This window comes from Perissodus microlepis, chromosome 19, assembly GCF_051167445.1.
Source record: "Perissodus microlepis isolate ML-2025 ecotype Zambia chromosome 19, ASM5116744v1, whole genome shotgun sequence".
In the NCBI taxonomy this organism is placed as follows: Eukaryota; Metazoa; Chordata; class Actinopteri; order Cichliformes; family Cichlidae; genus Perissodus; species Perissodus microlepis.
This window is the reverse complement of record NC_140479.1, coordinates 16,443,783-16,471,558: the sequence shown is the minus strand read 5'-3', so window position 1 is coordinate 16,471,558 and position 27,776 is coordinate 16,443,783. Positions and strand designations below refer to the sequence as shown.

General features: G+C 40.2%; 2 protein-coding genes across 2 annotated transcripts in view; both read left to right on the top strand.

The window, feature by feature from the left end:
* The first annotated feature begins 12 nt into the window (after positions 1–12).
* On the top strand, positions 13–7,959 carry l2hgdh (L-2-hydroxyglutarate dehydrogenase). Its single transcript, XM_084913920.1, has 10 exons — positions 13–232; positions 2,754–2,869; positions 4,241–4,392; positions 5,392–5,523; positions 5,607–5,769; positions 5,867–5,901; positions 5,984–6,151; positions 6,485–6,642; positions 6,741–6,872; positions 6,962–7,959. Exons 1-10 carry the CDS (start codon positions 153–155, stop codon positions 7,155–7,157), a joined length of 1,332 nt encoding a protein of 443 aa, XP_084770046.1. The 5' UTR covers positions 13–152; the 3' UTR covers positions 7,158–7,959.
* Positions 7,960–9,337: 1,378 nt separating this feature from the next.
* sos2 (son of sevenless homolog 2 (Drosophila)) overlaps positions 9,338–27,776 on the top strand; it is a 38,880-nt gene continuing 20,441 nt past the window's right edge. The window contains exons 1-5 of the mRNA XM_084915410.1: positions 9,338–10,250; positions 24,093–24,218; positions 24,489–24,620; positions 24,749–24,913; positions 25,002–25,205. Of these exons, the coding sequence (XP_084771536.1) occupies positions 10,167–10,250; positions 24,093–24,218; positions 24,489–24,620; positions 24,749–24,913; positions 25,002–25,205 (711 nt within the window). The 5' untranslated portion in view covers positions 9,338–10,166. The remainder of the gene's footprint in view (positions 10,251–24,092; positions 24,219–24,488; positions 24,621–24,748; positions 24,914–25,001; positions 25,206–27,776) is intronic.

The following is a 27,776-nucleotide window of genomic DNA, read 5'->3' as shown; positions in this document are numbered from 1 at the left end:
TTGGCTGGACGCGCTTACGTCAGAGCGGAACGTTAGCGGCTCTACGTACGGGAGCGAGAGGAGGAAACACGAACACTAGGAGCTAAGGAAAGTCGCTCCTGGCTTTTATACAATGAAGAGGCTAATTTGAGCTGCTATTAAACGCTGTGACAATGATCCGGATCCTGAGCGGGGCGTCCTTTAAGGCTGCTGGTGGACTGTTAAAGGATATTCAAAGCAGACAGCTACACGGGTGAGGCTGACACCACAAAGACAATGACTTGTGCATAAGTGTGAGCTTGTTCAGTTATATGTGAGAGAAGAAGTAGTGGTGGGGTGCTAGTTTCTTTAATCCGTACAGATAGGTAGGAAAATGTGCAGACGAGCCTGCCCAAATATGCAACTTTCACTGAGCTGTCAGTGAAATCCAGCACAGGTGTATGGGCTCAAAATGTGGTCATAAATATTTTGTACTTGTAAAAAAGATTTGCATGTGTAAAAAAGATTTGTGTGTGCGTAAAAAAGATTTGTATGTGTAAAAAGAATTTGTGTGTGCGTAAAAAAGATTTGTATGTGTAAAAAAGATTTGTGTGTGCGTAAAAAAGATTTGTATGTGTAAAAAGAATTTGTGTGTGCGTAAAAAAGCTTTGTATGTGTAAAAAAGATTTGTGTGTGCGTAAAAAAGATTTGTATGTGTAAAAAGAATTTGTGTGTGCGTAAAAAAGATTTGTGTGTGCGTAAAAAAGATTTGTGTGTGTAAAAAAAGATTTGTGTGTGGACTTAGAAAAAAAAACCCTGCAAGTTACAAGTACGAATTTTGACCCCATTTTTCTTCCTTTCATCTGATTGGTCAATGTCATGTCAATCACAAATGTAACAATCCAATCAGAGAACAGATGGGTTTGGCTGTCGGAGGGGCGCTTTTTTGAACTGCAGGTCCTTGAAGGGTAATACAGTTTGAAGCTGGAGGATCTCTATATAAATATCCGATAGCAGCTAGGTCCCCTAACTTTCAGTAGCTGTTGAAAGGAAAAAGTTGTGGTATATCAGTGGTTAGAAATACCATTATTACTTTAGGATTAGTTTAACACAAAGTCAGGGCTGACCCAGGACCATTGCTGTGAGTCACAGTGCGCAGCATAAAAGTCCTTTCACGTCAGACGCAGGATGTGCTGCTAATGCTAACTGCTAACTAAAAGCAAAGGATCCAGAATTTGTTATGCTGGGTGCTGGGCTCTGTGGGTTTTTGCAGCAGCTCTACCTGTACTAGATGCACCTGCTCCTTGTCTTTTCTATCTCTGACTTTATGTCCTCTACAAGAGTTTCTGTTTTTTTTTGCTGGTTCTTCATGTATGCTAATTCATAACGAAGAAAGCTTTGTAATGAAGACTGTCATTTCCAAAACACTGCCCGCCCCCACCCCGCGGTCCGCAGCGCTGTTGAAAAGGCTGTGGAAGTCCCTATATTAAACACGTAGACCTGTGACACAAAAATCACCAAACTCGGACGACCACAGACTGTTTTCCTTCGTGGTGATGAAGGAAAACGCTGGGTTGGCATGTAAAAGGGCATTTATTCCCTTCAAAGACCTGCAGTTCAAAAAAAGCGCCCCTCCAACAGCCAAACCCATCCGTTCTCTGATTGGATTGTTACATTTGTGATTGATATGACATTGACCAATCAGATGAAAGGAAGAAAAATAGGGTCAAAATTCGTACTTGTAACTTGCAGGGTTTTTTTTCTAAGTCCACACACAAATCTTTTTTACGCACACACAAATCTTTTTTACACATACAAATCTTTTTTACAAGTACAAAATATTTATGACCACATTTTGAGCCCATACTGGTGTCCTAGTCACTGCCAAGGACACCCAACTCCAAGATATAGATTCAACAACATCTGTACCCTCTGCATGAGCTAGGTTCTCACACCACGTTGTTTACTCACACAAAACATCTGTCTGCCTCTCCAGTCATCTGTGCTCCACTCACATTTCACTAAGTCATTTTAATCTTTCAGAAGCTCCCATGATTTCTTAATAAGTGTCCAGCAGGGAGGACAGTTATTAGAGTTGCCGTGTTTTCAGAGGCTGCACACAGCTTACCGCTCCCTCTCCAGTTTACTTTAAGAAAGCCCTGCAATATAGGAAATTACAGTTAATGATTATTAAGAGCAAGGGAAACCTTCCTACTTAAATTCAGCTTCTTCAGAGATAACCCTCGGGTTGACAGGTGAAATGTTTGGCAGGTTTAACTACTTACACCTGTGCGCATTTGTACAGGTCCTGGCACTCTGTTCTAGTTATGATTAGAAACCCTCAAGCAAGGTTTCATCTCTGAACATTGACACTTTCTAACCAATTTGGTGATAGTCCCTGATTTAATCTCTGGTTGCATTTATTGCTTTAATGTTTTGTGGGACATTAGGACATTTTGTCTGGCTGTTGCAAAAATGCCACAAAGTGTACTCACTTGGTTACAAGATTTTAAATATTTGTGAACATTGTGTTCTTGCAGATCCTTGCTTGCTCTAGCTTGCCTATATGGTGAAGGGTTCTTCTATCCTATTTGCAATTGCAAATACCTCTTTAATTCAAACATCTGTGTCATAGGTCTCCAGACTGATCTGCGTCAAAGGTCTCTTTCTCATCCATGGCTGGACTCTGACCTAAATATTCTGCTTTGTTTTCTACCTTTTCAATCTGTACAGCTAGTCGATTTTTAATAGCCACCTTAAATTTTGTCCTGTCCGTTTGCTTTTTGTTTTTTCAGCACATATGACATAGCTGTGGTGGGAGCCGGCATTGTGGGCTTGGCCACAGCCAGAGAGCTGATTCTGAGACACCCGTCGCTCAGTTTCGTCCTCCTGGAGAAAGAAAAGGAGCTTTGTGAGTGGAGTGTTGTGGATGTAAAGACACGGAACAACATGTTAATGTAGAGATTTGTGTTCTCCACAAATCTCTACATTTTTGACCCACTCACTGACACTCTTAAACTTGAAAGCCCTTTCCCTTTAGTTACTGTTTCATTAATAATCAACTGTCCTGGAGAACAGAGCCAAAACATTGTAAAAATGTAACAAACCAGCAAACATACTCTGGCACTGTTTTCTGAAGTTATTGCAGGATTTTGGATGTATGACAACACTTTACCCCAATCAGTATATAAGATATTTATACTACATTTGCAGTCATGTGAAAAACTTGCATGATATAGATATAGATGCATGATATAATGGCTTGTAGCGATGACTTAAATTAATAATTTCCTGTGTGACTTCAGTCTCTCACATCATTGTGGTAAAACTTTGCACTCTTATTTAAAACAGTGCTTCAGTTCATTGATGTTAGCAGGCATTTTTTGTGCACTATTCTCTTAAGCCTGATTCTACTGTTGTGGACACAGAAGTCAACAGTTGGAAAACCCACGGCTGATTTGTCATTCCTGTTATACTTCTTTTAAGTCTGCCGTCTGGACGCATGCGTATTTGATGCATTGTAAAAAGGCAGGTGGGCAGACCCTCAGCTAACTGTCTGATGACTCTGGGACCCAAGTGGACCCTAACAGAATCCCCGCTTTAAGGTCCCACCACAGTATTTCAGTGAGGTTGAGTTCTGGACTTGGACTGGGCAATTGCAGCATGTTGAATCTTTTCTTTTTCAGCCTTTCTGTTGTAGATTTGATGCTGTGCCTAGGATTATTTTAATCCTACATGACTCAGTTGCTATCAGATTGATGGCCTCACGTTTGACTCTAGAATACTTTGGTATACAGAGGAGCTTATGGTTGTCTCAATGACTGTGCCCAGGTCCTGTGGCTGCAAAACAAACCCAGACCATCAGCCCTCCACCACTGTGCTTGAGTTGTTTGCGCTGTTATGCTGAGTTTCTCCAAATGTGGCGCTGTGCACTGTGGCCAAATATAATGCACATTTTGTTCTTGTTTGCCCAAAGTCCAAAGAATTTGTTGAGACATCAACTCCTGGGAAGATAGTGGCTTTGTATTAACACACCTGAATATTAACTACTGTTTTCCACTATTTTATGCTATGCTAATCTCCTAGGTGTACCCTAATGTTTACCAAACAGAAAGTTAAATAAAGTTAATTAAAACTTTTGCATATTAAAATGATCAACCCAGAGCAGATAAATAAACGAAACGAAAAAAATATTTGAGTCAGTTTTTTTCCCCCCCATCACTCTGTAGGACTTAATACTCCCTTCTCTCTTATTGTTCTTCAATTTGTCCATACCTACCAGCTTTACACCAGAGTGGGCATAACAGTGGAGTCATTCACAGTGGGATCTACTACACACCGGGATCACTGAAGGCTCGCCTGTGTGTGCGAGGAGCCACTTTAGCCTATGAGTACTGTGAGAAGAAAGGACTTCCTTACAAGAGATGCGGAAAGGTTTGTCTCTGTATGTTAAGCTGATAGATTTAGAGTTCAGTGACCACCTTGAGTGACTGAAATTAGAGCAGACATTTATCAACAGTGTTGGGAAGGAAATATACTACTAGTTTAACTGTATTTAACAGTAGCCTACTGCCCTTTCAGCTTCATCCATATTTACACAGTTTAATTAATGTTACCCATTTTTACCAGGGGCTAATTGTTTTGTACTCTTGGTTCTATATGTTCTCAGTGAGAACAGATATCTGTGATAGAAAACAGATATTTTCTTGCTTATTAAGCACCACACTATGGAGCCGCTGTGAAATGTAAAGCAAAAATGGGTGACAAGGTCCAGGAAACTTATAGAAAAAATAAAACTGCATATTGATTAAAAGCAGTGGGGGAAAAGTCAGTACCCACAGTTGGAACTAATTTCATGGTGAGCTTAATCCAGCAGGAGGCAGCATAACGACTAAAAGCAACTAAAATTGAACTAGGTGGCAGTGGTTAACCTGTGACCTCAGCAGGTCCTGGTAGGTTCCTACTTCAAATTGATTTTCTGGAGTTTTTGTCTGGAGTTTGCAGTGTGGAATGGGAGGATGGATGAATAGATGGATTGAAGTTTGAACTAGCTTTTAAATCTTTGAAATGTATATTTATTCCCAGACACGGGTCTTAAAGTCAGCTCTGTAGCTGAATGAAATCCAATGCAAGGATCAAATATTTGGAGTGTTTTGGAGACAGCTTTGATGTCTCCCCCTAAAGATTAAATCCAAACCAAGATCTTTGACTTGGATGTTAATTTTTATTGCCCCGTAGAGTAAAGAAAAGGACTGAGCGCCAATTCTTATTGCAAAAAATAAAATCGTATATTTATTTAGAATACAAGAGGACCCTGTACGTTACCAATGATTTGATGCCTGCTTGTTTTCTTTAGCGATTGTTGGTACTCTGAAACTTTTCAGTTGGTAATAGTGAAGTATACAGTATGTGTTTCTGTCTTAAACCATGCAGCTCATCGTTGCTGTGGAGCAGGAAGAGATTCCCAGACTGAAGGCTTTATATGAGCGCGGCATGAAGAACAACGTGCGTGACCTCACCATTGTCAATGGCAAGGGCATCCAGGACAGAGAGCCTTACTGCAGGGTGAAAAGAAAACAAACATCATCTCATTTACTTGGACAAAAACGTGTTAATGCAGGGTAATATTTGATATTTCGTCTTTTCAGGGGATAATGGCCTTGGATTCGCCCTACACTGGCATTGTCGATTGGAGGATGGTGGCTCTCAGTTATGGTACTGACTTCAAGGAGGCAGGTGGCACTGTGGTAACTGAATATGAGGTCAGTGACATTTCCATGATCAAGGAGAGCCCAGCAGGAAGCACAGAAGGTAACAAGCTGGTTGTGCACATCAGTGTTGACACAGTCATAACTTGTCATAAAAATTGTATAGCTAACACAACTCCCTATTTAAATTCCATTTGCAGGAATGAAATATCCACTTGCAGTCAGAGATAGCAAAGTAAGACATGTTAAAACAAAGGTATCACACAGTCAGATCGTGTTCTGTTGTTTACAGTTTTTGCATCATTACTTTCTCACAGGGTAATGAGCTGCGGTGCCGTTACGTCCTGACCTGTGGTGGCCTGTACTCGGACCGTTTGTCACAGATATCTGGATGCAGTCGGGAGCCACGGATCGTCCCGTTCAGAGGAGATTATTTAGTCTTGAAACCTGAGAAAAATTACCTGGTCAAAGGAAATATTTACCCTGTAAGTCTGCTGAAAATGTTTTCCTGGTGCAAACATATACAGGCAGGTGTTTTCTGTTTGTTTAAATCATTTTTTGGCAATCTCAATTGCAGAACATCCCAGATATATGTGAAAAAGTATAAGTGAGTTACAGTATGTGGACTTCTTTTTCCTCCTGCCTGGAGATGTTTTGAGGGGAATTTTAAAAAGATGACTTCCTGTTGATTCCAATTTAGTAGTTCTGAAGCAGAGCTCCGACGGTTGCATCCACATTATTTGTGGGGTTTTTTTAATACCTGTTGCAGGTTTAACATGTCTGTGTTTTCTAATAAATTCTGTAAAATCTCTCATTAGGTTCCTGACCCTCGTTTTCCGTTCCTTGGAGTTCATTTTACCCCGAGGATGGATGGAAGTATTTGGCTCGGCCCCAACGCTGTCCTTGCCTTTAAAAGGGAGGGTTACAAAGTGTACGACTTCAGTGCTCAAGACTTTGCTGATGCGCTCTTGTTCAGGTAGCAAATTTGTCCTGGAAGATGTGACGATTTCAGTCACAGTGTAACAGCTGCGCAGTGTGTGATGCCAATTTGTGTTTTGTTTTGTTTACCTGCAGAGGCCTTCAGAAGCTAATAATGAGGAACATTACATTCGGAGTTGGAGAAATGTATAGAGGACTTTTCATTGGTGCACAGGTTAAAAATCTGCAGAAGTACATCCCTGAACTTTCCCTGAGTGACGTGATGAGGTAGAGAAATCATTCTTGGTGCTTGTTACACAATATTAGGATAAATGTTAGGACCGGTTTTCTGTAACCGCCGGTTGTTTCCTGTCCAGGGGTCCAACGGGAGTTCGAGCACAGGCCCTCGACCGCGACGGAAACCTCGTGGATGACTTTGTGTTTGACGGCGGGGTCGGAGACGTGGGCAGTCGAGTACTCCACGTGCGTAACGCTCCTTCGCCGGCAGCCACCTCCTCCCTCGCCATTGCTGAGATGATTGCAGATGAGGTGGAGAACCGTTTTACACTGTAGCAGAGGGAGAAGAGAAAACCAAAGAAAGTCCAGCTGTCATGACTTCTTTATTACAGGACAGGCCTTAATTTAACAGAATAAAGTGACTTATCTGCTGCGGTTTTGTTTTTAACACTTTTTTATTTTCGTGGTGCTACTTAAGGTTGTATGTTTACTCCACCACGTATGAAAGTACAGTTTATTTTGCGCACTACATTTCTGTCTAGAAATAAAGTTTGCCATGACCTGCTTTTTACATTTGTAACTTCAATAGCATTATCATCAGTTTCTAACATTAAAATTATAATATCAAAGTACATCAACTGTGCGTAAATGTGCACTTTAGATTTAAACGAGGGCTCTTTAATGCTTACATTTCAGTACAAACAGTTCCTTTTTAATTTTTCAATGTGATTTTTCAACCTGTATGAAAGAGGAGTTTGAAGACTGTATAGTCCGCTATAAATGAATGAAGAGTTTCGGTGTCATCATGGAGGCTTTTATCTAGATGTTGGCTTATGAAAGTCTTCATGTACCACACGGTTTACCAAGAAATATCGGTTCTTCTTACTCCATTTGACAGTTGTGCTACAAAGATTGTTAAATTATATCATGACTAAATAGTGTCTTTGTCTTATTTATATTTTCATTAAGGCAAATTTATATTTTTTTGTGGAGCTGCTGGTGATTTCTCTTGAATCTGTTTCAGACTCTGCACATGTTCCTAAAACTGTTCTGATGTTTGTCTCTCTGTCATTACAATGATTATGACAAATGAATGTTAAGGTAATTTTCAAAAAAAATATATATTTTTGAAAACAAATGTGCCATTTTTGTGGTTTCTGTTGTAGGTTAGGTTTTTTGGAGGATTTTTTTTTAAAGATGTAGGCTACATTCTTTTATATTTAAATATAATGACTAATATGGGAATTGACCACAACTTCGAATATTTAAACACAACCTTGCTGTGTTTAAAGCTGATTTTTCACTGTGCTGTGATTTTACAGCACTGAAGAGGATGAAGTGGCGGTATGGAGAGAGCGCTGTGGACTTTTTAACCAATTCAGTTACATTTTATTTATATAGCACCAAATCCCAAAAACATTTGCCTCAAGGTGCTTTATATTGCAAGGTTAATACTGTCCCCTATCAGCAACCACTTGGCAACAGTGGGAGGGAAAAACTCCCTTTTAAAAAGGAAGAAACCGCTGGCAGAATTAGGCTCTGCCCCTGGTTGGGGGGGAGCGTTAGAGGACAGAACAAAGACATGCCATAGATTAATAATAACTAATGATTACATACTGAGATGTTTTAAACCTAATCTTAAAAGTAGCTTCCCTATTCCAAATTGGGAGCTGGTTCCACAAAAGAGGGGCCTGAAGTGGAAGGTTCTAACTGCCATTTTACGTTTAATTACCCTGGGGAACCACAATTAACCAGAGCACACTGTTTAACACAGTCCCGGAGACTGATTGGATGGCTGAGCAACGGAGAAGTGTACTTGTACTGTCTGAAGAACAAGGAGGATATGTAAAGCTGTAGTAACTACAGAGGGCTAAAGTTGATGAGCCATACCAGGACAGAGATGATGATCACCAAGCAGCAGTATGGCTTCATGTCAAGAAATAGCTCTAAAGATGCAACACCTACAAGAGAGGGATAGTGGATATACTGGATAAATTATGTTGAAGATGGAGCTACCAGGCAGGAGGAAGTTCATGGATGTAGTGAAGGAGGACATGGAGAGGTTTGAGGGGGAGGATGCTAGGGAGATGGTCCACTGTGGCGACTACAGCCCTTCTGTGCCATAGCTAAGTCAATGAATTATAAAGTTTGGATACAAGGAGGCAACATACTGGAAGAGCCAAAATAAATTAAATACATATTAAATATTTAATTATTAAAAATTAAGTCTATAATTTTTTTCATGTGCTGAATCACAGCAACAAAGACAATGTATGGGGCACATACGTTTTCAAAAAAATATTTTCACTCATAATATTTATTTAAGCGCATTTTTCCCATTAATCCAGCCTCCTTGTCATATAAAACGTAATTAGAAATGTATTTAGTGTGGCCGACACTTCAAAGGGAAAGTCAATAAGTTTTATTGTATTTCCTGCTATCTATCCCTGTGTGTCGCTACTCTTCGCTGCTAAGAGTCTACTCTGTGTGTAGAGACAAAAGTCCAGCCTTGTTTTTTTCAGTCCAATAAAATGTGAAATTACGCAGGGACGCACGGCGCAGCGAGCAGAAGCTGTAGGCAGGCAGCGGAGTTGGTACGAACATCCTCGACTTCACGAACCAAAAACACCTCGGCTGCTCTTCAGCGGCTCTGCTCGCAAATATGCCTCGGACCGGCCGCTGCTTTGGAGGTATACGCGGGATTTAGCGCCTTATCTGCTGCGGGGAAGATGACTGAATTCGGAGCAAGCAGCGCAGGAGAAAGTGTGCCTTGTTTGGAGCTGAACGGGTCGTGTGCCACAACATAGTACTCGCAGCGGAGGCCAGCCCCAGCAGCCTGTAGCAATCGTTAGCTGGCCGGCTAACGCTAGCGTGCAGGTGTTTTGGCTGTAAACAACGTAACATAACTTGTAGCTGTAGTTAGCTGGCAGCAACCTCGGCTCCAACGTCTTGCCTCAACATTGAGCTCAATGTGCCTGCTTTAAAGTTTTTAAGCAAACGCCAAGCAGCAAGTGCTACACTTAGCAGCATTCTTATTAGCAGTTAGCAGCTGCTGGGTGTTTACAGGAGCAGCAGGCTGGCCACATAGCCACAAAGCTAGCGACTTAACTTTATTGCTACATGTGCTTTTTTCCATCTTTTTTATAGATATTTTTTCCGCTGTTTAGCCCGATTTGACCTCGGACTCACACTCTGCTTTAGTTACTCTGCTTTTTATTAAGTGAGCCAGTTTGTGTTGTTTCACCGTTGTAAAGCCGGGACTGACCCACCCATAAGGACAATTTACCCGGGGCCGATGCTGACGGTTCAGCCCGGACCACGGCAACACCAGGAGCCGCTTCAGCAATGCAGCCCCAGCAGATATACGACTTTTCAAGTGACGAGAATAGTCACAAATGGAGAGGCCTCTTCGTGCAAGCTCTACGAAAGGTACGACTGTGACCACCAGCTTTCTCTATGCACTGTTATAAATCAAAACACCCGTATTGGGGTGACCGATTTGAACACTGGTTTCATCTGTGCATCTTTACCAGCGCAAAAGTTTTGGTAACACTTCTTGACTTGAGTCGGCTCAGAAGCAAAAACTTCAAAGTGTTTATATTAACACTATACTTATTTGTGAGGCATTTAGTGTTTTGCAGACCTCTGGAGATATCCCGCGCCTGTTGACATGTCTCTGTTGTGCCTATTCAATATGCTCGTCACCCAAGTTCCTCATAATGACTTCCCACAGTGATTTTGAAGAAGTTGTTCCTTTGTAACGAGTTTTTCGTCGTTTCGAGGGTGTGCTAACGACTTGCATGATCCAGGGTGAATACCAATGAAGCTTGAGTTGAGTGTCGTGTTGCCTTCTTTATTTGTTCCTCATTTCATCAAAAGATCATCATTGCTGAGCAAAGAGCTTCTGTAGCTGTTTTCGGGTGCTTTTGGTCACACTTATCTGCCTTTTTCCCCAAGCAATGCAGCTTAGACTCTTATAAACTTAAAATGAATTCTTCGGAATAGGAAGCATTTGCATTTTAATTTCCTTGGTCAGGAAGGTATCACTTCCTTTTTGACTGCCCCGTTCTTTCCTTTTTCTTGCATCATCTTGGCTTCTCCTAGGTTTATTTTCTGTTTTGTGGCCCCTCCACATCCCCTCACCCCTTCTGCTCAGACTTGCAGAGTCATGAAAGTCTGGTACCAACTCCTAATGGAGAAAAACGCATTTGTCACCGCTCTTTCTGTTTCACTGGGGACTGTTTGCCTTGCTTTTTTGTAAGGTTACACACAAGGCCAAACTGTTTAGAAACTGGAAGGTGCACAATGATCTGCATGCTGCGTTTCCTTTTGAACTGGCTGTGTGTATAAACTTACAGCGTCCCGTCAAGAACTACTCATGAATTTTAGTGTTCTGATGTGGCTGGAGAGTCCCAAGAAAGCCTGTGTTACAGTTCAAAATAGAAACTAGATTCTTCTTCTTCTTCCACTATAAGAAATACACTGGCCAAACAGGCAAACTGGTGCATCAGAATGGAAAATGGCATTGCTTATTTAGGTGACCTTTAGAGACTTGTGGTTCACCTGACCTGCTATTCATTATTGGTGTTTGAGTGCTTTGGTTCCAAGTTAAAACTAAGCCCCTTACACAAAACAGACGCACTGAAAAATGAAATTTAACATTGATAGAAATACTGAAATAATTCCTTTCTTAAAATAAATATCAACAACAAGCCATTTGTCAAGGTTGAAAGATGGTTTTGTGCTTAACTTTATCACTGGTTGTGTTATAAAGTTTTGTTTTTTTTTTACGTGCTTTCAGTATCTGACAGAAAAGCCTTGAGCCTGTATTTAATGTGCTTTTTGTTGTGACATGTTTTAGTTTTAGCAGCACTGTGGCTATAGAGGTTACTGTCTGTGGATTTAGCTGTGTAGCAACATCATGCTTATAAATAACACTGCCCTATTCTTGTCAGTGATCAGTATTGCAGTGGAAATGGTGTGATGAATCAGGTGAAACTGAGAAGCAGGTGGTCTGTCGCGATGCCACAGTGTCATTGTCTCAACTTGCTGCACAACTGCCAGAGGGAGAGCCTGTCAGAGATTGACGCAAGAGAAGTTTGTTATGGTTTTGACTGACTGTGACTCGCTGGTTTTTTTTTTTTGTTTTGTTTTTTTTGTTTTTTTTACAGCTGTCCAGGAGCTGTGGTGGATGACTCCATCCTCTAGAATGAAATAAATAAAGAAAACTTGTAAAGGCCAGATCAGGGACGTAAGTTTGTTATCAAGCAGGGAGCTAGTTCTGAGATGTGTCACCAGGTGGTGGTTGGTTTTGGATATATGTAGATCATAAATGAGACTGATGGATTTACTGAGGCTTAACAAATAACCATGACATCACATTACTGGAATTAAGGCTAGAGCTGCATGATTTTGGCCAAAATTATTGTCAAGATTATTTGTCGTGCCCTGCCACACATTGGCGACCTACCCAAGGTGTACCCCACCTCTTGCCCTACGATAGGCTCCAACACTCCCACGACCTTGAATTCGATAAGTGGAAGAAAATTGATGGGTGAATTGAGTTATTTGTCACGATTATTTAAGTGACAAAAATGTTTTTGTCAACACAACCCTTTTTCCAGTTTTAAACATAAAACTAGTCCTCCGTATTTACCTAAATTCTTTGGTATTGGCACTCTGGAAAAGTAACTGTGTGTCATAACGCATCTTTTGTCCAACTTTTATCTTGATGGACATGCTGATACGCTGCACAGACTCACCTTTGTGGATATGTGAGTTCATAGATGATGCATGTTAGCAACCGTTGCATTGTTTTTCTTGGTTGCCGTTATACTTCAGATTGTGGTGCGTTTTTCAGGTGGTTGAGTAAATTATTTGTGTTGCTTTGTGGTGGGAACACATCTCTGTAGCACTCTTTGCATGTGATTTGTTCTCTGTTTACATCACTTGCCCTAAATTCAATTTCCAAACAACCAGTGCCGATGTGCTTCTAGAGACTAGCCTTTCGCCTTCTGTTGTGCCAGACATTTTCTAGACGTCTGTCTTTTAATGTAGTCTTATCACAGCTGTGATTGGCGCCAGGCAGTGCTTTAGGGAGCGTTTGATTTGGTGGAGCTTGCATTTTCAAAATCAGTGGAACGTGTTTATTTGATCGTGGGTAGCCAAAATCTTGAGCGAGATTAAAAATCTATTATTTTGCAGCTAAATTTTTGTATGGTGTAATCTGTTAGTTTTCTGACAAAAAATGAATCACTTGCAAAGAATAAATGCCGGAAATACTGCCAAATGTGAAGATGTGCTATTCTTGTCTTTTCTCTTTATTTTTTATATAATGTTTTTTTATGCTGTAGGGTCGGTAGAAAAGCTGATTTGAAGACATCATGTTGGAAGATTTGTGCATCAAATGATGAACTAAAAACAGTAATTGTTAGTTGCAATGCACAGTTCTCAGGAAGTCTTTAATTTGATGTAAGTTTAATTGCATGTCTGTAAGAATTAGGTACTTGGTTGCTTTGCTGTGAAGCAGCTGAAGTTGTAGTGCTGAGTTCATACCTACATGAAGGACTGTAGTAACACATATATAAAATGCAACAGTTCAAATCCTGCTTTCGTCTGTCATTTATGCTCATTTTATATTATAAATGAATATTTCACCATGACACAAGTGCAGTGTTTGTCTCCAGACTAAGGTTGGACAATAACTGGTTTTAAAAACCTTATCGGTATATTTCCAAAAGATTAACAGGATTAGAGAATAGAATTAAGTTTCGTTTTGCATTGCATAAAGGGTTGCTTCCATAAAACGGTGCTTGCAGCGGTTGCAGCTCTCTTGTTACTGTGCTCCCCAATAACCTTTCGTTTTCCATTGATCTTTCTATTTTATTAAAAATCCTTACGAGATCGCTCTCATTGCTTTTGCATATATTACTGAGACTTAAGTCATGTATTGCCATGAACCCTAAACCTGTTGATTCATATTGCTGCATCTACATATCCTGGCTGGCGATTATATGGCTCATGCTTGGTGCAATGCACGATCTCTATCTCACCCTGACATGCTGGTGTTAATAATAACTGTGCATTCCCCAGGTCTGCTGTTTCATTGGCATTGAGAAATGGGCCGGAGGTTTGCTGGGTACAGTTTCATTCCATTGCCTTGTTGAGTTAGAGCAGCCTGGTGCAGTTGAGTTCACAGGCCAGCATTTTAAACCGTGATTGGTCAGGTTACAAGCCTGCTTTATGTTTGTGTGTGTTGCCTTTTTTAATAGTCTCAGCATGAGCAGTCGGTTAAATTCTGAAAGGGTGACTTCACTTGGGCCCAAGCTGAGAGAGTTGTTTTATTTTAGTCACATGGTTTTGTTGCCTTTTTTACTCAGACTAGACAGAGCTCTTGTCATTTCACCATCAGAGATTTATTGCGAGACTCTACTGCAGCGCTCGAATCCAGCCAGTCATCAAAACTGCGTCTTCCATTTAAGTGCTGCATTTTATACATTGACAGCTCAAATCAAATGGTTTTAATTGAAAGTGATAAAGAGCCAGGAAGTAGTACAAAACCCCCACAGTTTTGTGTTCATCTTCTGTAACCACAGAAGGTTCTGTGAAATCAGTAAACGGATGGTTGAAAGAAAGACCTCCTGTGTTTCCCACGATCACATGATCTTATTTTTTTTTGTTTATATGGTGAGATAAATTTCTGTAAATGTAGATTAAAGTAACCCTCTGTTGAAAAAAGAAAGATTTACAGAAACCATATACATTTTAGTAGCGTGTAAATAATAATGTCCGTGTTAACATATAATTTATTGTCTTGAAGTAAAAAGTGCTTATCAGGATAAACATTTTAACCAAATAATAAGAGCTCAACTCCAGCTTCTCTGTGCCACGCTGCAGAAAGAACCGACTCTGCGACCTTAAATGGCTGCTAAATGCTATGCCTAACAGCCACTTTATTAGTTACACCTTGCTGTTTCTGGATTGGACCCCCTTTTTGCTCTTTAGAGAAGTCTTAGTTTTCATGGCATAGATTAAGCAAAGTACAAAGAGATTTTTTTTGTCGATGTTGACGTGATGGGATCACACAGTTGCTGCAGATTCATCAGCTGCACATCCATGATGTGAATCTCCTGTTTCACCACATCCCAAAGGATTGGATCGAGATCTGGTGAGTGTTGAGGACATTTGAGTACAGTGAACTCATTGTCATGTTCAGAAGACGGATTGAGATGATTTGAGCTTTGTGCTGGAAGCAGCCTGTAGAAGATGGGCACACTGTGGTCATGAAAGGATGGACATGATCAGCAACAATACTCAGATGGGCTGTGTTTTGTTGATGACTTTTGGCCCAAAATATGCCAAGGAAATCCCCCACATCATTACACCTCCCACCTGAGCTCTTTGATACAAGGCAGTAACAAAGAGCTCAGGTTGATCTATGATTTTTATGTTGTTCACTCCAAATTGTAACCCTACCTCATCAGACCAGGAAATCTTTTTCCAATCTTTTGTTATCCAATATTGGTTGTCATCTACAGTGCATTTACTGCAAGGTGGTGCATTCAGAGATGTTCTTCTGCATTTGTAGTTTTACTGTTTTGTTCTTATCAGCTTAAAGCAGTCTGGTTACTGCAGCTCACTCGATATTTATGTATTTATTTTTTTTAATCCGAAGTACAGTTGTGTGGGAAAATCCTGGCAGAGCAGAAGTATGTGAAATAGTCAGACCAGCCAGTCTGGCACCAACATTGAGAGCCACTTACAGTCACCCTTCTTCACCACTCGGTTTGAACTTCAGTGAGTCGCTGTGTCCAAATCTACATGCCTAAATGCCCTGAGTTGCTGCCGTGGGATTGGCCAATTAAATATTTCATGCCTTTATTACCAGGTTGAATCTAGACAGGGAGAGAAAATGATGAGAAAAGAGAAGAGGGTGATATAATTGCGCAAAGTTCCTGGGCTGGACTTGAAACTATGTATACTTGGTCATGTGCAAGGACAAAGGTTGAAAATAAACCAGGCCCAAAGAATAGCTGCAATATTCATATAATAATCTTACTATAATCACTGTAGTGAATGTATGTCTGTATGTACCCTATCTCCTCCTTAATTGGTGGGCCAGTCTCGTTGAAATTTTCACCTCCCAGCAGTTAAACAGCAGAAGGTCATGATTATCAAAATTTGTATTTGCATATATTACTTATTATTATTTGCTAGAAATTATAATAATTGGTGGTATTTTTTGTCTTGAGTTGAATATTTTTGTGGCAGCGTGACTTTAAGAAGTTTTTAAAAGGCATTTCTAGGTAATTCTAAAAAACCTCCAAAACATTTGGTCACATGATTAGTTACAGCACTAATACTTAGTAATGATTAGTAGTCGTGGTGGTTACTGGACAGGATATGAATGTCTGTCTGTGTGAACTTGGCTATTTGTGTTGATTGCAGTAATCCTGTCAAAGTGCAAATGGTAAACGTATGTGAGGAAGACACAATGTGCAGGAGTGAGTTGCTGCACCTCCAGGATGAGCCTATGTGATGACAGCAGGATGTTTCTGGTAACAGGTTGCGTTTCCTGTACACCAGGCTCAGGCCTACCACAGAAAAAGATGTTGCTGGTTAAAACAGAGGTTCCCCGCCCTTCCCACAATATTAAATCAGGGCTTTGAACATCAGCTTGTCCTCACACAGGGTTCAGTCAGAGGATGGGTGGATGCAGGCAGGCGGCCAGGGTCACTGGGTCACACAAGCCTGGCGTCAAGTCATGGCAACGTGCAGTTCGCCTCATGTCCACCACCTATTGTCTTTTATTATCTGAATGTGAGCAGGGATAGGGGACGTATGTGTGTGCGGTGTGTGTGTATATATGTGCTTGCTTTTTAGCATCGTAGTGGAAGTTGTATCTGTTTATGTCTCAGATCTGTGCGTCTTTTGTGTCTATGTGTATTTTTAATGTGTTTGCGTGTGCCTGTTGTCTCAGAGTTGATCTCTGTCTCATGGTTCCCCAGACAGTCTGGTTGTAATGCAGATGATGTCATGGCATGAATCACAAACAGTGACACATGCTCGGGTATAATAACAAGCCCCACTCCCACCTCTCCTACACACACACACACACACACACACACACACACACACACACACACACATATTACCTGCAACCTGAGCCTGATGCAGGGCATATATACACAGCTAGGAGAATAATCAATTGAATTAGAAATGTTAACCCTGTATCAACACCCTCCTGCCTCTATTATTACCTCCAATTTTTCTGTTCTCCTATTGTGAAGACACACAGCACCTGATCACACTACAACTGAGTTGTAACCAAGATGATGAAACTTGATGCAAGCTGATTTTGTGTACCACTGACCTGCATCTGTTTTCGCCTTTTGCATCCACTGCACTCTGATGTGCAGAACAGATTTTCTATTATTGGAGACAAGTGGATGAAACAGAAACAGGATTATTCAGCTGATGATTTGATGCTTTTAGTTATTCAGTTGTCATTTCATCTATTAAATGAAAGAAACAATAATAGAGGTTCTTATTAGCTCATTGGTACAATATAATTCCTGTATAAAAAGAAATAGTTTACATTTAAAAGAAAAGAAGAGTGATCTTTTCTTGCTCATATCGTCGCATCTAGTAATGCAAAAATAAAAATAAATAAGTGGCTTGGGTTTGGACTAAACAAAGCCCTTGTCGACCTCACTTAAGCTTTACCAGGTTTTTTTGTAGACAGGGTTTTCCCGAGTTTATTATAAGACTGGCTGAACACTGCAAGTCATGTTGACATGCAATGGGGATTTTTTTTTTTCAAACTTTTTTTTTTGAGACCAACGTTGCAAATATTCCATTACATAATGTACCTCATTAGCTTATTGTTCCTGTTTTAATGCATAAAAATGCTTCAAAAACAATTACAATTTTTAATAGCTAATATCCAACCATGAAGCTGAGATAGGCTCCAGTACCCCCTGCGACCCTGAAAAGGATAAGCGGAAGCGAATGGATGGATGGATGGATAATATCCAACCAGTTTTTTTTCCTTTGATTACATCTCAATCAGGACTGTCAAACCCAGTCTTTAAACCCTTAATATTTGTCACACTCTTAATGTTTGGACATCGTCTGCTATGGCTGTTCGATATAACGATATATATCGGATGACGATATAAAAACGTCCATCGTTTCATTTTACGCTATCGTTTGTTTCGTGGTGTCGCAAAATAAACTGTTTACAGCAATATTTTTTCATCCTTTTGATGGTCACTGTAGTGGCTATATTCATTTCTTCTTTCTCTCTTTCTCTTATATTTTATATAACCACACTACTGACGGACAAGCGCCTGTTTTTATGCGTTGTTGTTAGCAACAACGACGGTAACACCATCGCGTGTCCGCTTGTTTATGTTTCACATAAACCTTTCACAATAAAGCTCAAGATCCTGTTGAGACTTTTCAAAATAAACTGAATCATGTGAAAGAGCAGATTATTTACGGATGAGAATTAAAAAAGAGCCGCCAGGTGCTAAAAATAAACCTTAGACTCAAATGTTAGAACAGGCTTTTCCCCGCAGCACGCCGTGTAATAAATACTCACAAAGAAAACGGCGGCCGTTACAACTTATGTCTAAAAATGTATAGTTTCATGCATCGGTTAAAACACTCGACTCCAGGTACACTACGCGCAGCTGGAAACACTTCACGCAAGTCGAGCTGCCCGATATTCACATAATTTACAGAAAATGTTACATTTTTGTGATTTATATCGTTATCGGGACGATAGGATTCGTATATCGGGATATGAGATTTTGTTCATATCGCACAGCCCTATTGTCTGCAGAGAAAATAAAGTTTCGAAATATATTGTATTATTTAATTTTGTTTAGTCAGTTACTGTCAGCTACTGTCCACGTAATTTCCTCAGGGAGTAAATAAAGGAAATCTGTTGCTAAGCCTCTTAATCAGCGGTCCCCAACCTTTTTTGCGCCACGGACCGGTTTATGCCAGACAATATTTTCACGGACCGGCCTTTAAGGTGTCGCGGATAAATACAACAAAATAAAACTAGTACCGGTACCGAAAAAAAGAAAATTTATTCATAACACACGTGAAAAGACCCAGGAAAACCGGGTTAACGATAAAATGATAACAAAATAACGCTGAAAACCGATAAAAACCCTGAAAACTATACATTTCACACCTGAGCCTCAACTCTCACGGCCCGGTACCAAACGACTCACGGACCGGTACCGGTCCGAGGCCCGGGGGTTGGGGACCGCTGCTCTTAATTATAAAACAAAGTTTTTGTTAATACACATAAAATGTCTTTTTCTTTTTTTTCTTTTTTTAATGATTGCAGAACAATTTTGAAACATTCCTATAGTAAATGGCGTGAAAAAAACAGGAAGGTTTCTGTAATTTAATTGTTTATCTATTACTATGGGGTAATATGAATGGGAATGGTGGAGGTGTTAATCAGTAGGAAAAGCAGTTAAACTCGTAAAAATACACTTAAGTCCAAAATTTATGCCCTCTTTCACATTTTCCAAAGCTGTCCAGTCGGCTGAAATAAAGTCTTTTGTGGGCAGATTTTGGCCCCTGGTCCTTTATATTTGACACCAATAGTCTAAATCATTTATTCCTGCATATAAACACAGTTAAATATAATTTCACACACATACTGGCACTAATCGCTCCTCCCTCCTCGGTAGAACTCCACATACACAGCTTTCTTGTTTCTCTGTGTCACCACACAATTAATGATTACTGTTAAAGTAGCTTTGCATTAATCCTATGCAACATTAAATTGAACCAACCCCACCCAACTGCAGCCTCCAGGTTTGAATACTTTCCTGGTGGAAACCCTGTCAAATGATTGTTGGACAACATTTTCGCTAACTTATGTGCTAGTTCTCCTCATCAAACCAGTCAGTCTGTGTTTAAAATTCCTGGTAGGCATGTAGACACTGAGTGGGATTTGTGTGCCTCTGAATCCCTCTCCTTTTGGACCAGCTCCAGTCTGTGTGTAGCATGAACCTGCTGCTGCTGCTGCTGCCTCCTTGTACATGCACATTAATATCTCTCAGCCTACTGCTATGAGCTGCTCTCCCTGGAGGCTTTGTTCTGTGCGGGTGGAGAGCCAGCAGAAGGGGGGGGTTGGAAGAGAGAAAGTGAGAGTGAGTGAGCACTGGGACTTCCTGTACTCTAGCTTTTCCCCTCCTAATGGAGCTGACCCATGAAACTGAACACCTTAACATGGCACAGGAGTGTGTGCATGAAGCTTTACATATGGTCGAGGTGCTTTTAATTTCATTGTCTTTGCCTACATGTAGCAGTTGGGTGTAAACTACCAATCTAATTACAGATGGTGGAATTGACAAAAAGACAGGAGGCAGAGCTGAAAGTGACAAAGTTATTGTGAGTGACCAGGAGGGTCAAGATTAGAAATGAGTTGATCAGAGGGATAGCTCAGGGTGAGTGTTTTGGAGACAAAGGAGCTTGGTAGTGTCCAAAGGAAGAATAGTGAAAGACAAAGGATGTAAAAGATGAAGCTCATTGACAGGCGGAAGAGAGGAAGACCACAGAGAAGATTCATGGATGTGGTGAAGGAAGACATGCTGGGGGTTGGTGTGACAGACAAGGAGGCTAGGGATAGGTTGAGATGGAGGCAGACCCCTTAAGGGAGCAACTGTTGATTTCCTTGCAATATGATGTTCTTCTAAGAACTCTTAGTTCCTGGCATTTATGTGGATGATTTGCCATCCACCTAAACATTGTTGATAACTTTTTCTTTGTTGGCCATGAGCTGCAACATCACCACCACCCAACTCATACTGTGAAGGTGAATATTTGGTATTTTTTGCTTGATAAATGGCACAAAAATTATGACAGGTATTATTAAAAAGATAATGCATTGCTTGCACTAGCTTTTCAGCCTTTGAAATATTGGGTATATATAAAAAAATTCATAATGTTGACTAATCTTTTAGTTTTGCATCTAAAGTAGGCTTTCTAGATTATTACAGCTGCAGTACTTTAACACAATACCCCAATACTGTAGAGGATTTAAGCCATATTTTTTATTTGGTATAGCTCCTTGAGCTTTAATTATAGAGGGTTATTATGGATAGGCTAAGACAGAAGAAGGGAAAAAGATGTGCTGAAAGGCAAAACAGAATGCGCCACAATAATCACTTTATGTCGAGCGTCTTGCTTTAATATTTGCTGGAAGCCAAATCTGACATTGAAATTAAAATTAGAATAATTGCACAGCCCTAGTCTGAAGCATGTTTTGTGTACACCTTTTGTGGTGCTTCTCAGATTAAACAGTTGATTTTCCTACCCTGAGATTTCCTCTGCGTCGCAGATTCTCTGAGTTGAGCTGAGTGCATTTCAAATTCAGGAGTTCCCCAGCCATTTTTCCACTCGATTACTTTCACTTTTCTTGCGTTTACTTCGATGTACGCCGCCAACTATATTAGACCTTGTTACATCCACTACCCATTAGGATCAAGTTGCAACAGTACTGTAAATAATACACTGAGCCACAGTCATACCTGCACATGCCACTGCTCTCAGTCCTCTCGTCAGATGTCCTTGTTGAAAACAGATTCACTTGGTGTCATTTCAGTGTAGAACAAATGTTTTTCAAAATCAGATTTAGCATATAGCAACATTATAAGAAAATAACTGACATATACCTGCAGCTATCGAAAAATAAATTTATTTTCTTGTGAAAGAGGAAACGCAAACACACTGAACTTTTATGTATTTTTATTTTTTATCTTTTGTAGAAAATTGACCATTAATTGAAATTAGTTAGTAACCCTACTGAATTTTACACTGAACTCCTTTTTGTATTGTACTGCGGGTGTATGCAGCAGTTTATTTGATTACGTCTTAAGCTCTGTTCCAGTTCTGTGTATTATCTTTGAATTATTATGTTTTTATTCAAATAGCATTCAGTTTCATGTCTTTTTCTTACAATGTTTCCCGTCCCGACATTGTTGGAGATAGCCGACACTTGTTGGATGTGGGCCTCTCTGAAACGGGCCAACTATTCTGTGAATGGAGTCAGGGGAAACCCCCGTAGTTTCAGTGTGGTGACTCACAGCTCCTGGTGTCCTGTGGAATTTGGTCAAGTGCCTATTTGTGGTTAAAAAGGATCTATCTCATAACGTACTTCTGCTTTGATATGTATTTTTTTTCCCCGAGTAGAGCCTATATGTGTGGGATATTTTTAACTGTTAGGTCTTGTGAGTGTGCATCAAAACAGAAATGATGTACAGAAACCTCAATGAGACCAAGCTGTAGCTTCAGACTTTCCAGCTCCATTCGTTTTGAAAAGCATCTGAATTCAGTTAATCGGAATGTAAACTAAAAGGAGGGCTGAGAAAAGGGGTCTTTTATAATCCCCTAGAGACACTTCTGTACTCCTCTATTCTCTGATAATTATTCTATCCCAAATAAATGAAGTCAAACTTGAGACGGGGGACATCCTGCTTTTGCTGAGTTTCTGTTAAGTCACAGAAGAGGAATGCATGAAGCGCGATCTGCATCGACCTTTTAACGGTCCTCTCACATTCCTTAATCCGGGGGCAAAGTTTTGTCATCATAACTCATCACTTTTACTATATGCCAGGGTAATTCCATCACTAGCATGTGAACAGGCTTTTGTAAGAAACCAGGCTCATTTTCTATCCACCTCTCTGCTCGTGTTTTCTGCCACAGCTTTTTTTTTTTTCTCCTTCTCCTCCAAGACTACTTTGGATACTATAATAGTATCTCAACTGACAGCATTCCTGTGAGAGGGCACGGCCCAAATGACGGCAACTTTTGGGTAGCTGGAGGGTATTTTGGGGGCCATGGTGTTACTCTCTTTCCATTAGTAGACCTGATGCAGCCACACCTTCTTCTTTGTTGTCAGCATGTAAAATTACATCTTCTGTCAGGCTGGTTGCACCCTCATGAGTCCCGCTGCAGAGCAAACCTGGGTGAATTGATATATCTGCAGAAAAGAGCTCTAAATCCTTTTCAGTTGAGATGATACTTGTTTAAAAGACTTATTGTCTTGCAGTTAATTTTGTGGAGAAGTATTCGTGTGTTTGATTGCTGATTTTATTTATTTTTTTTATAGGAAACTTATGAATCTTACTTGTTGTTTTGTGTGCCATAGCCTAATCACTTGTATGTCTTTTAGATTTGTTTCCAACCTTAAAAGCAGTCATTTTTACTTGTGTTTTTCAGTGTATAGATACATAATAGCTGGAGTTGAATATTTAAGACTTCATTGTAAATATTTAGTTATGATTATTCTCTGGGAACGGCTAATGCAGAATTATATGGATCTGTAGAGGACTGCAGGCACAATCACATTCCTCAGAGTTGTAATGTTTTTTGCCAGGTGCCATCTACACACCTCCTCTCCTGCTATGATGTCACTCTATAATCTGCTGTGCATGAGCTCATATTCATCAGTGGTTTTATAGGGTCGACAGAGTTGGCTAGTTTCCCGTAAATGTAGGTACAAAACTAAATTTAGAGAAAGTATAGTTTTTAAGTATAGTAAGTATGAGTTTAGACATGCATTTGTCTGAGCTCCCTTGAAAGCAGCAAAAAGAGTGTTTTATTAAAACTTGCATTAGGTAACTTTTTCAATATATTAAATGCTTTTTGTTGCCAGTTACTTAAAAGTGAGATGTTTCCTGATACTAAAGTTGTCTCATTTTCTGCAGAAAGTCATATGATTGTGTTTACGCCTGAGTATCAGTGAGCATCACTGGCTAATCATAGCTTAGTCATTTGTGGGCTTCATGTTTAACTCAGCTGAAGGAAAAGGAAACTTATGTGGTTTCACATCAGAAGAAGAAGCTTTGTCCAATTAAATGTACAAGTGAGTTGTAATGTTCAAGTTAGTCTTGAATGAAACTGAGCTAGTAGATTTAGTGTGTGGGCTAAAATCGGAATAAACACCTTGTTAAAACCAAGAAAAAATGTTTATATTCAGCCAGTCATTGTAACTGTAGGCTGATGTAATTGTGCGTGAGGCCAGCTGAGCTGCATCATACCAGATGTTAACATCACTTTGATATATTAAACAGTTGCACTTTACGTCATGTCAACAGTGCCAGAAGCATGTTGGGGTTTTTTTACTTTTAGTTTTTTTTTCTGTCTTACTGAATGAAAAATAATATCACTCCACATTATGGTGAATGACAAATTTTTGCCATATCTGACACTTATTTGTTTTTCTGTAACTTTCAGGTACAGAAGCAGGTCCACCCAAACCTGACAGCAAAGGAGGATGCCCTCCAGTATATCGAGGAGCTGATCTTGCAGCTTCTCAACATGCTGTGTGTGGCTCAGCCTCGCACTGTGCAAGATGTAGACGTAAGGCCTTTACAATCTCTTTTAGTATTTATTTTCTAAGTAGATATTAATGATGTGTCAAACTGGGAAAAAAAATATGGAAGAACAATAAAACAGATTGTGAGCTAATTTTCCCACTGGGTGTCCCGGCATTTTCCATTTAGGAAACATATGATTCAACAGAAGCATTTCAAACACACTTACTTTATTCTAATATAAGTTCATCCATCTTAATGTTTGTACTCATATTCTTGATGAGGAAAAGTAACATTTCCTCTTCTCTTAAATCAGGAACGCGTCCAGAAAACTTTCCCCCACCCTATAGATAAGTGGGCAATTGCAGATGCCCAGTCAGCCATTGAGAAACGCAGGAGAAGACACCCCTTACTACTTCCTGTGGATAAAATACATCCATTGCTCAAGGTAAGGATGCTTGACAGCTCGCTGTCCTGTTCATCCTCAGCGCTGTCCTCGCTATTATTTTTCAACCCTTTGAACTGCTGTGTTATAGTTAATGTCTCATTGTGGGTTTTCCTTTTTTCTTTCAACAGGAGGTTTTGGGCTACAAAGTGGACTACCATGTGTCCCTATACATTGTGGCAGTGCTTGAATACATATCAGCAGATATACTGAAACTGGCAGGAAACTATGTTGGCAACATTCGGCACTTTGAAATCACCCAGCAGGACATCAAAGTGTCCATGTGTGCAGACAAAGTGAGAAGCTAAAGTTGTCAAACATGATTAGGAGAGAAGAATTTCTTTTGAATGACACTGACTGGTTGTCACTGCTACCTGTTTCCAGGTGTTGATGGACATGTTTGACCAAGAGGAGGATATTGGGCTGATGTCGCAGTGTGCAGAGGAGCCCTTGTCCTCAGGGGAGCTCACGTATGATGACCTGGTGAGGCTTGAAATCGCAGAGGAGCGGCAGTACCTGAGAGAGCTGGACCTCATTGTCAAAGTGTTCCGCAGGCACTTCCTTCACTCCAAAGTTTTCACAAACGAGGTGAGGAACTTGAATTAAAAGACAGACACATGTCAGTATTGCTTATTTCTCAGTTTGACAAAAAATAATCAGGTTATGACTTATTTAAACATAATGATTGATCTAATCACTGACCAGTATTTTATAATACAAAGTAAACTGTTCAGTGAACACGATCAAGTCTTATGCTTAAAAAATGAGCGGTGGGCAAAGCCAGCTTGGAAAACAGTTAGGTTTTCATCAAAGCTATTTCAGTCTAATCCAACTTAAGATCATCTAAAGATTACAACTAAAACTCTGTAATCAGCTCACTTGTACTAAGCGTCATGAAGCAGTGTGAAATACCTTTTATACCTTTCATCATTTTTTTTTTCTACTTTTGTGTTTTTTGGGCTGTCTCTTCTACTAAGGCTTAGTATTGACTATCAATACTGCTTTGCTTACAGTATGACTTTATGTCAAAATGAATAAAGCATCATAATCTAAAAAAAGTATTGTCATTTCTCAATGCACTGTCCTATAATCGGCAGTCAGTATCAGCATCATACAAGAAACATGTCATTATGTTTGGCCTTAAAAGGTTACAGTTCCTCTTCATCACACAAAGCATGACCCATGCTCTCTGACTCATATAGTAAACCTACTTTCAGCTGCTCCCTTATTCACAAGGGATCGTCACAGTGGGTTGATTTGGCAGTTTTAATGTTGGATACCCTTCCTGACACAACCCCAAAGGGATTTGTCTCTCCTCCCTCTTACTCAGTAAACAGCCATTAAATAGCAATTCATATCCTTCTTACAGAAGGCTAACCAAAGGAACTTTAGGTTAGTTGCGTAACCACAGTTCTCAGAGTAACATGAGTGAGATGTCTTACTGTGGGATGTGCCTCCCTTCACATTTCTCAGAGGAATTTGCCTCAGTATGCCAATTCTGAATGGCTGGTGACCATGTCAGACTGAACCACCAACCCTTAAGTGGCTTGAACTACTATGCAGTCATTACTCAAGGTAAGCACTTATCATATTTCCCCAACAAGAAGGGCTGAGGCAGCTTACGTATGTTACTCTGAGAACGGAGGTTATGCATGTAACCTAAAGTGGTCATTCTTGGCATTTTCAATGTCTCATTTTAAAGTCTCAAGTTAGCAAGTAGCCCCTTTATCCAAGTGAGGACACAGTGATTTGCACTGCTTGGGATACACTTTAAGGAAAGCTGTTCAGTTTAAACAAAAAGTGAGTGGTGAGGACCAGCTTGATGCTGCACAACTTTTTATTTTTTATTTTATTTTTTTTGAAAACATTTCTCAAAGCTCCTGTCCAAAAAAGCATGCAAAACAAAAACAGGAGCCTGCATGTTGAACCTTTTTGTTTTTCAGATGTTTTTCAGCTGTCAAGATAACAGACACAAATGAACCAACAACTTTAGACACAAATACCAGGTCAGGCTTCAGTGACACCCTGGATTGTTCAGGGGTAGACTTAGTGTTTAAAGGGGGTACTGACAGGCTTAGACTGTTAACAATGTCTTCAGAGATATGAACTCAACCTTGTGCGCTTTGATCGTCCCTGATAGCGTAGCCACTGTTCTAGAACAGTCGGATGCAGATCTCCATACACAGTGCCTCTGGGGAGCAGATCTAGGCCCAGATTCAGAGAGATCAGGACATGTCGCCCTCAGAAAAGGGAAATGTCTACTATTCCATGGGATCAGCTCATTGAGGAGTAGAAGCCCCATACAGGAAAAAAAACATACTCCTGCTTGTGGACAATTACACTATATTGCAGGTTAAAATGAGCTCTAAAGTCAGAATAGGTGAATTATATCATGCCTGGAGAGCAGCACAAGCTACTTGAGGGTGGGTGGTTTGACTTGACATGGTCTTTTTGATCACAAGCCAATCAGCTGAGATAAATGCTTTGAGGAATAGGCAGAGATGTGAATTACACAGACAATGAAAGCACCAGTATACTTTGCTGTACACTTTTCCACATTGGTTGCTTTGCACGCTGCTGCAACATCATCACACAGTCGCAGATATGATGTAAATTTTGTCTCGCTCTGCGACAGGGGGTAAGCAGTGAGCATAAAAGCGGCCGGAGTGGCTGACAAATGAGACATTGAAACATTCAAATTAATCTTAGGAATGAGAAAAGGACTTTGAGTCCAGCATTTTGTCCAAGGATAATTCAACATGCAGAACTAGGGAAGCCTGTAATTGAACCGTTAACCTTCCAGCTAGCAGACAACCCATTCTAACAGGTGTGTTTTTTAAATGCTCTAAATTCCCTAAAAATAAAAAGGAGGAAATGTATAGGTAAGGGAAGGGATTAAACACTGTTTACAGTTTGAGAAGAACTGAGTGGAAAGTCGAGTTTAATGGGTCGCTGTGGCTTTGCATATTTTGGGTTGGGTAGTTTGTGGTATCATTTGGGTGAGGAGGATTCAACTTTGTGAGGCCCAGTGGAATGCAGAACATGCAATTATGTTGAGACAGCTTCTGCTTCTACTTCTGACTGTGTTATGTTTTTGCACTCTGGTCAACTGATTTAGCCTCCTTAAAGATGTGTGTCAAAGTGAAACACACTCAAAAT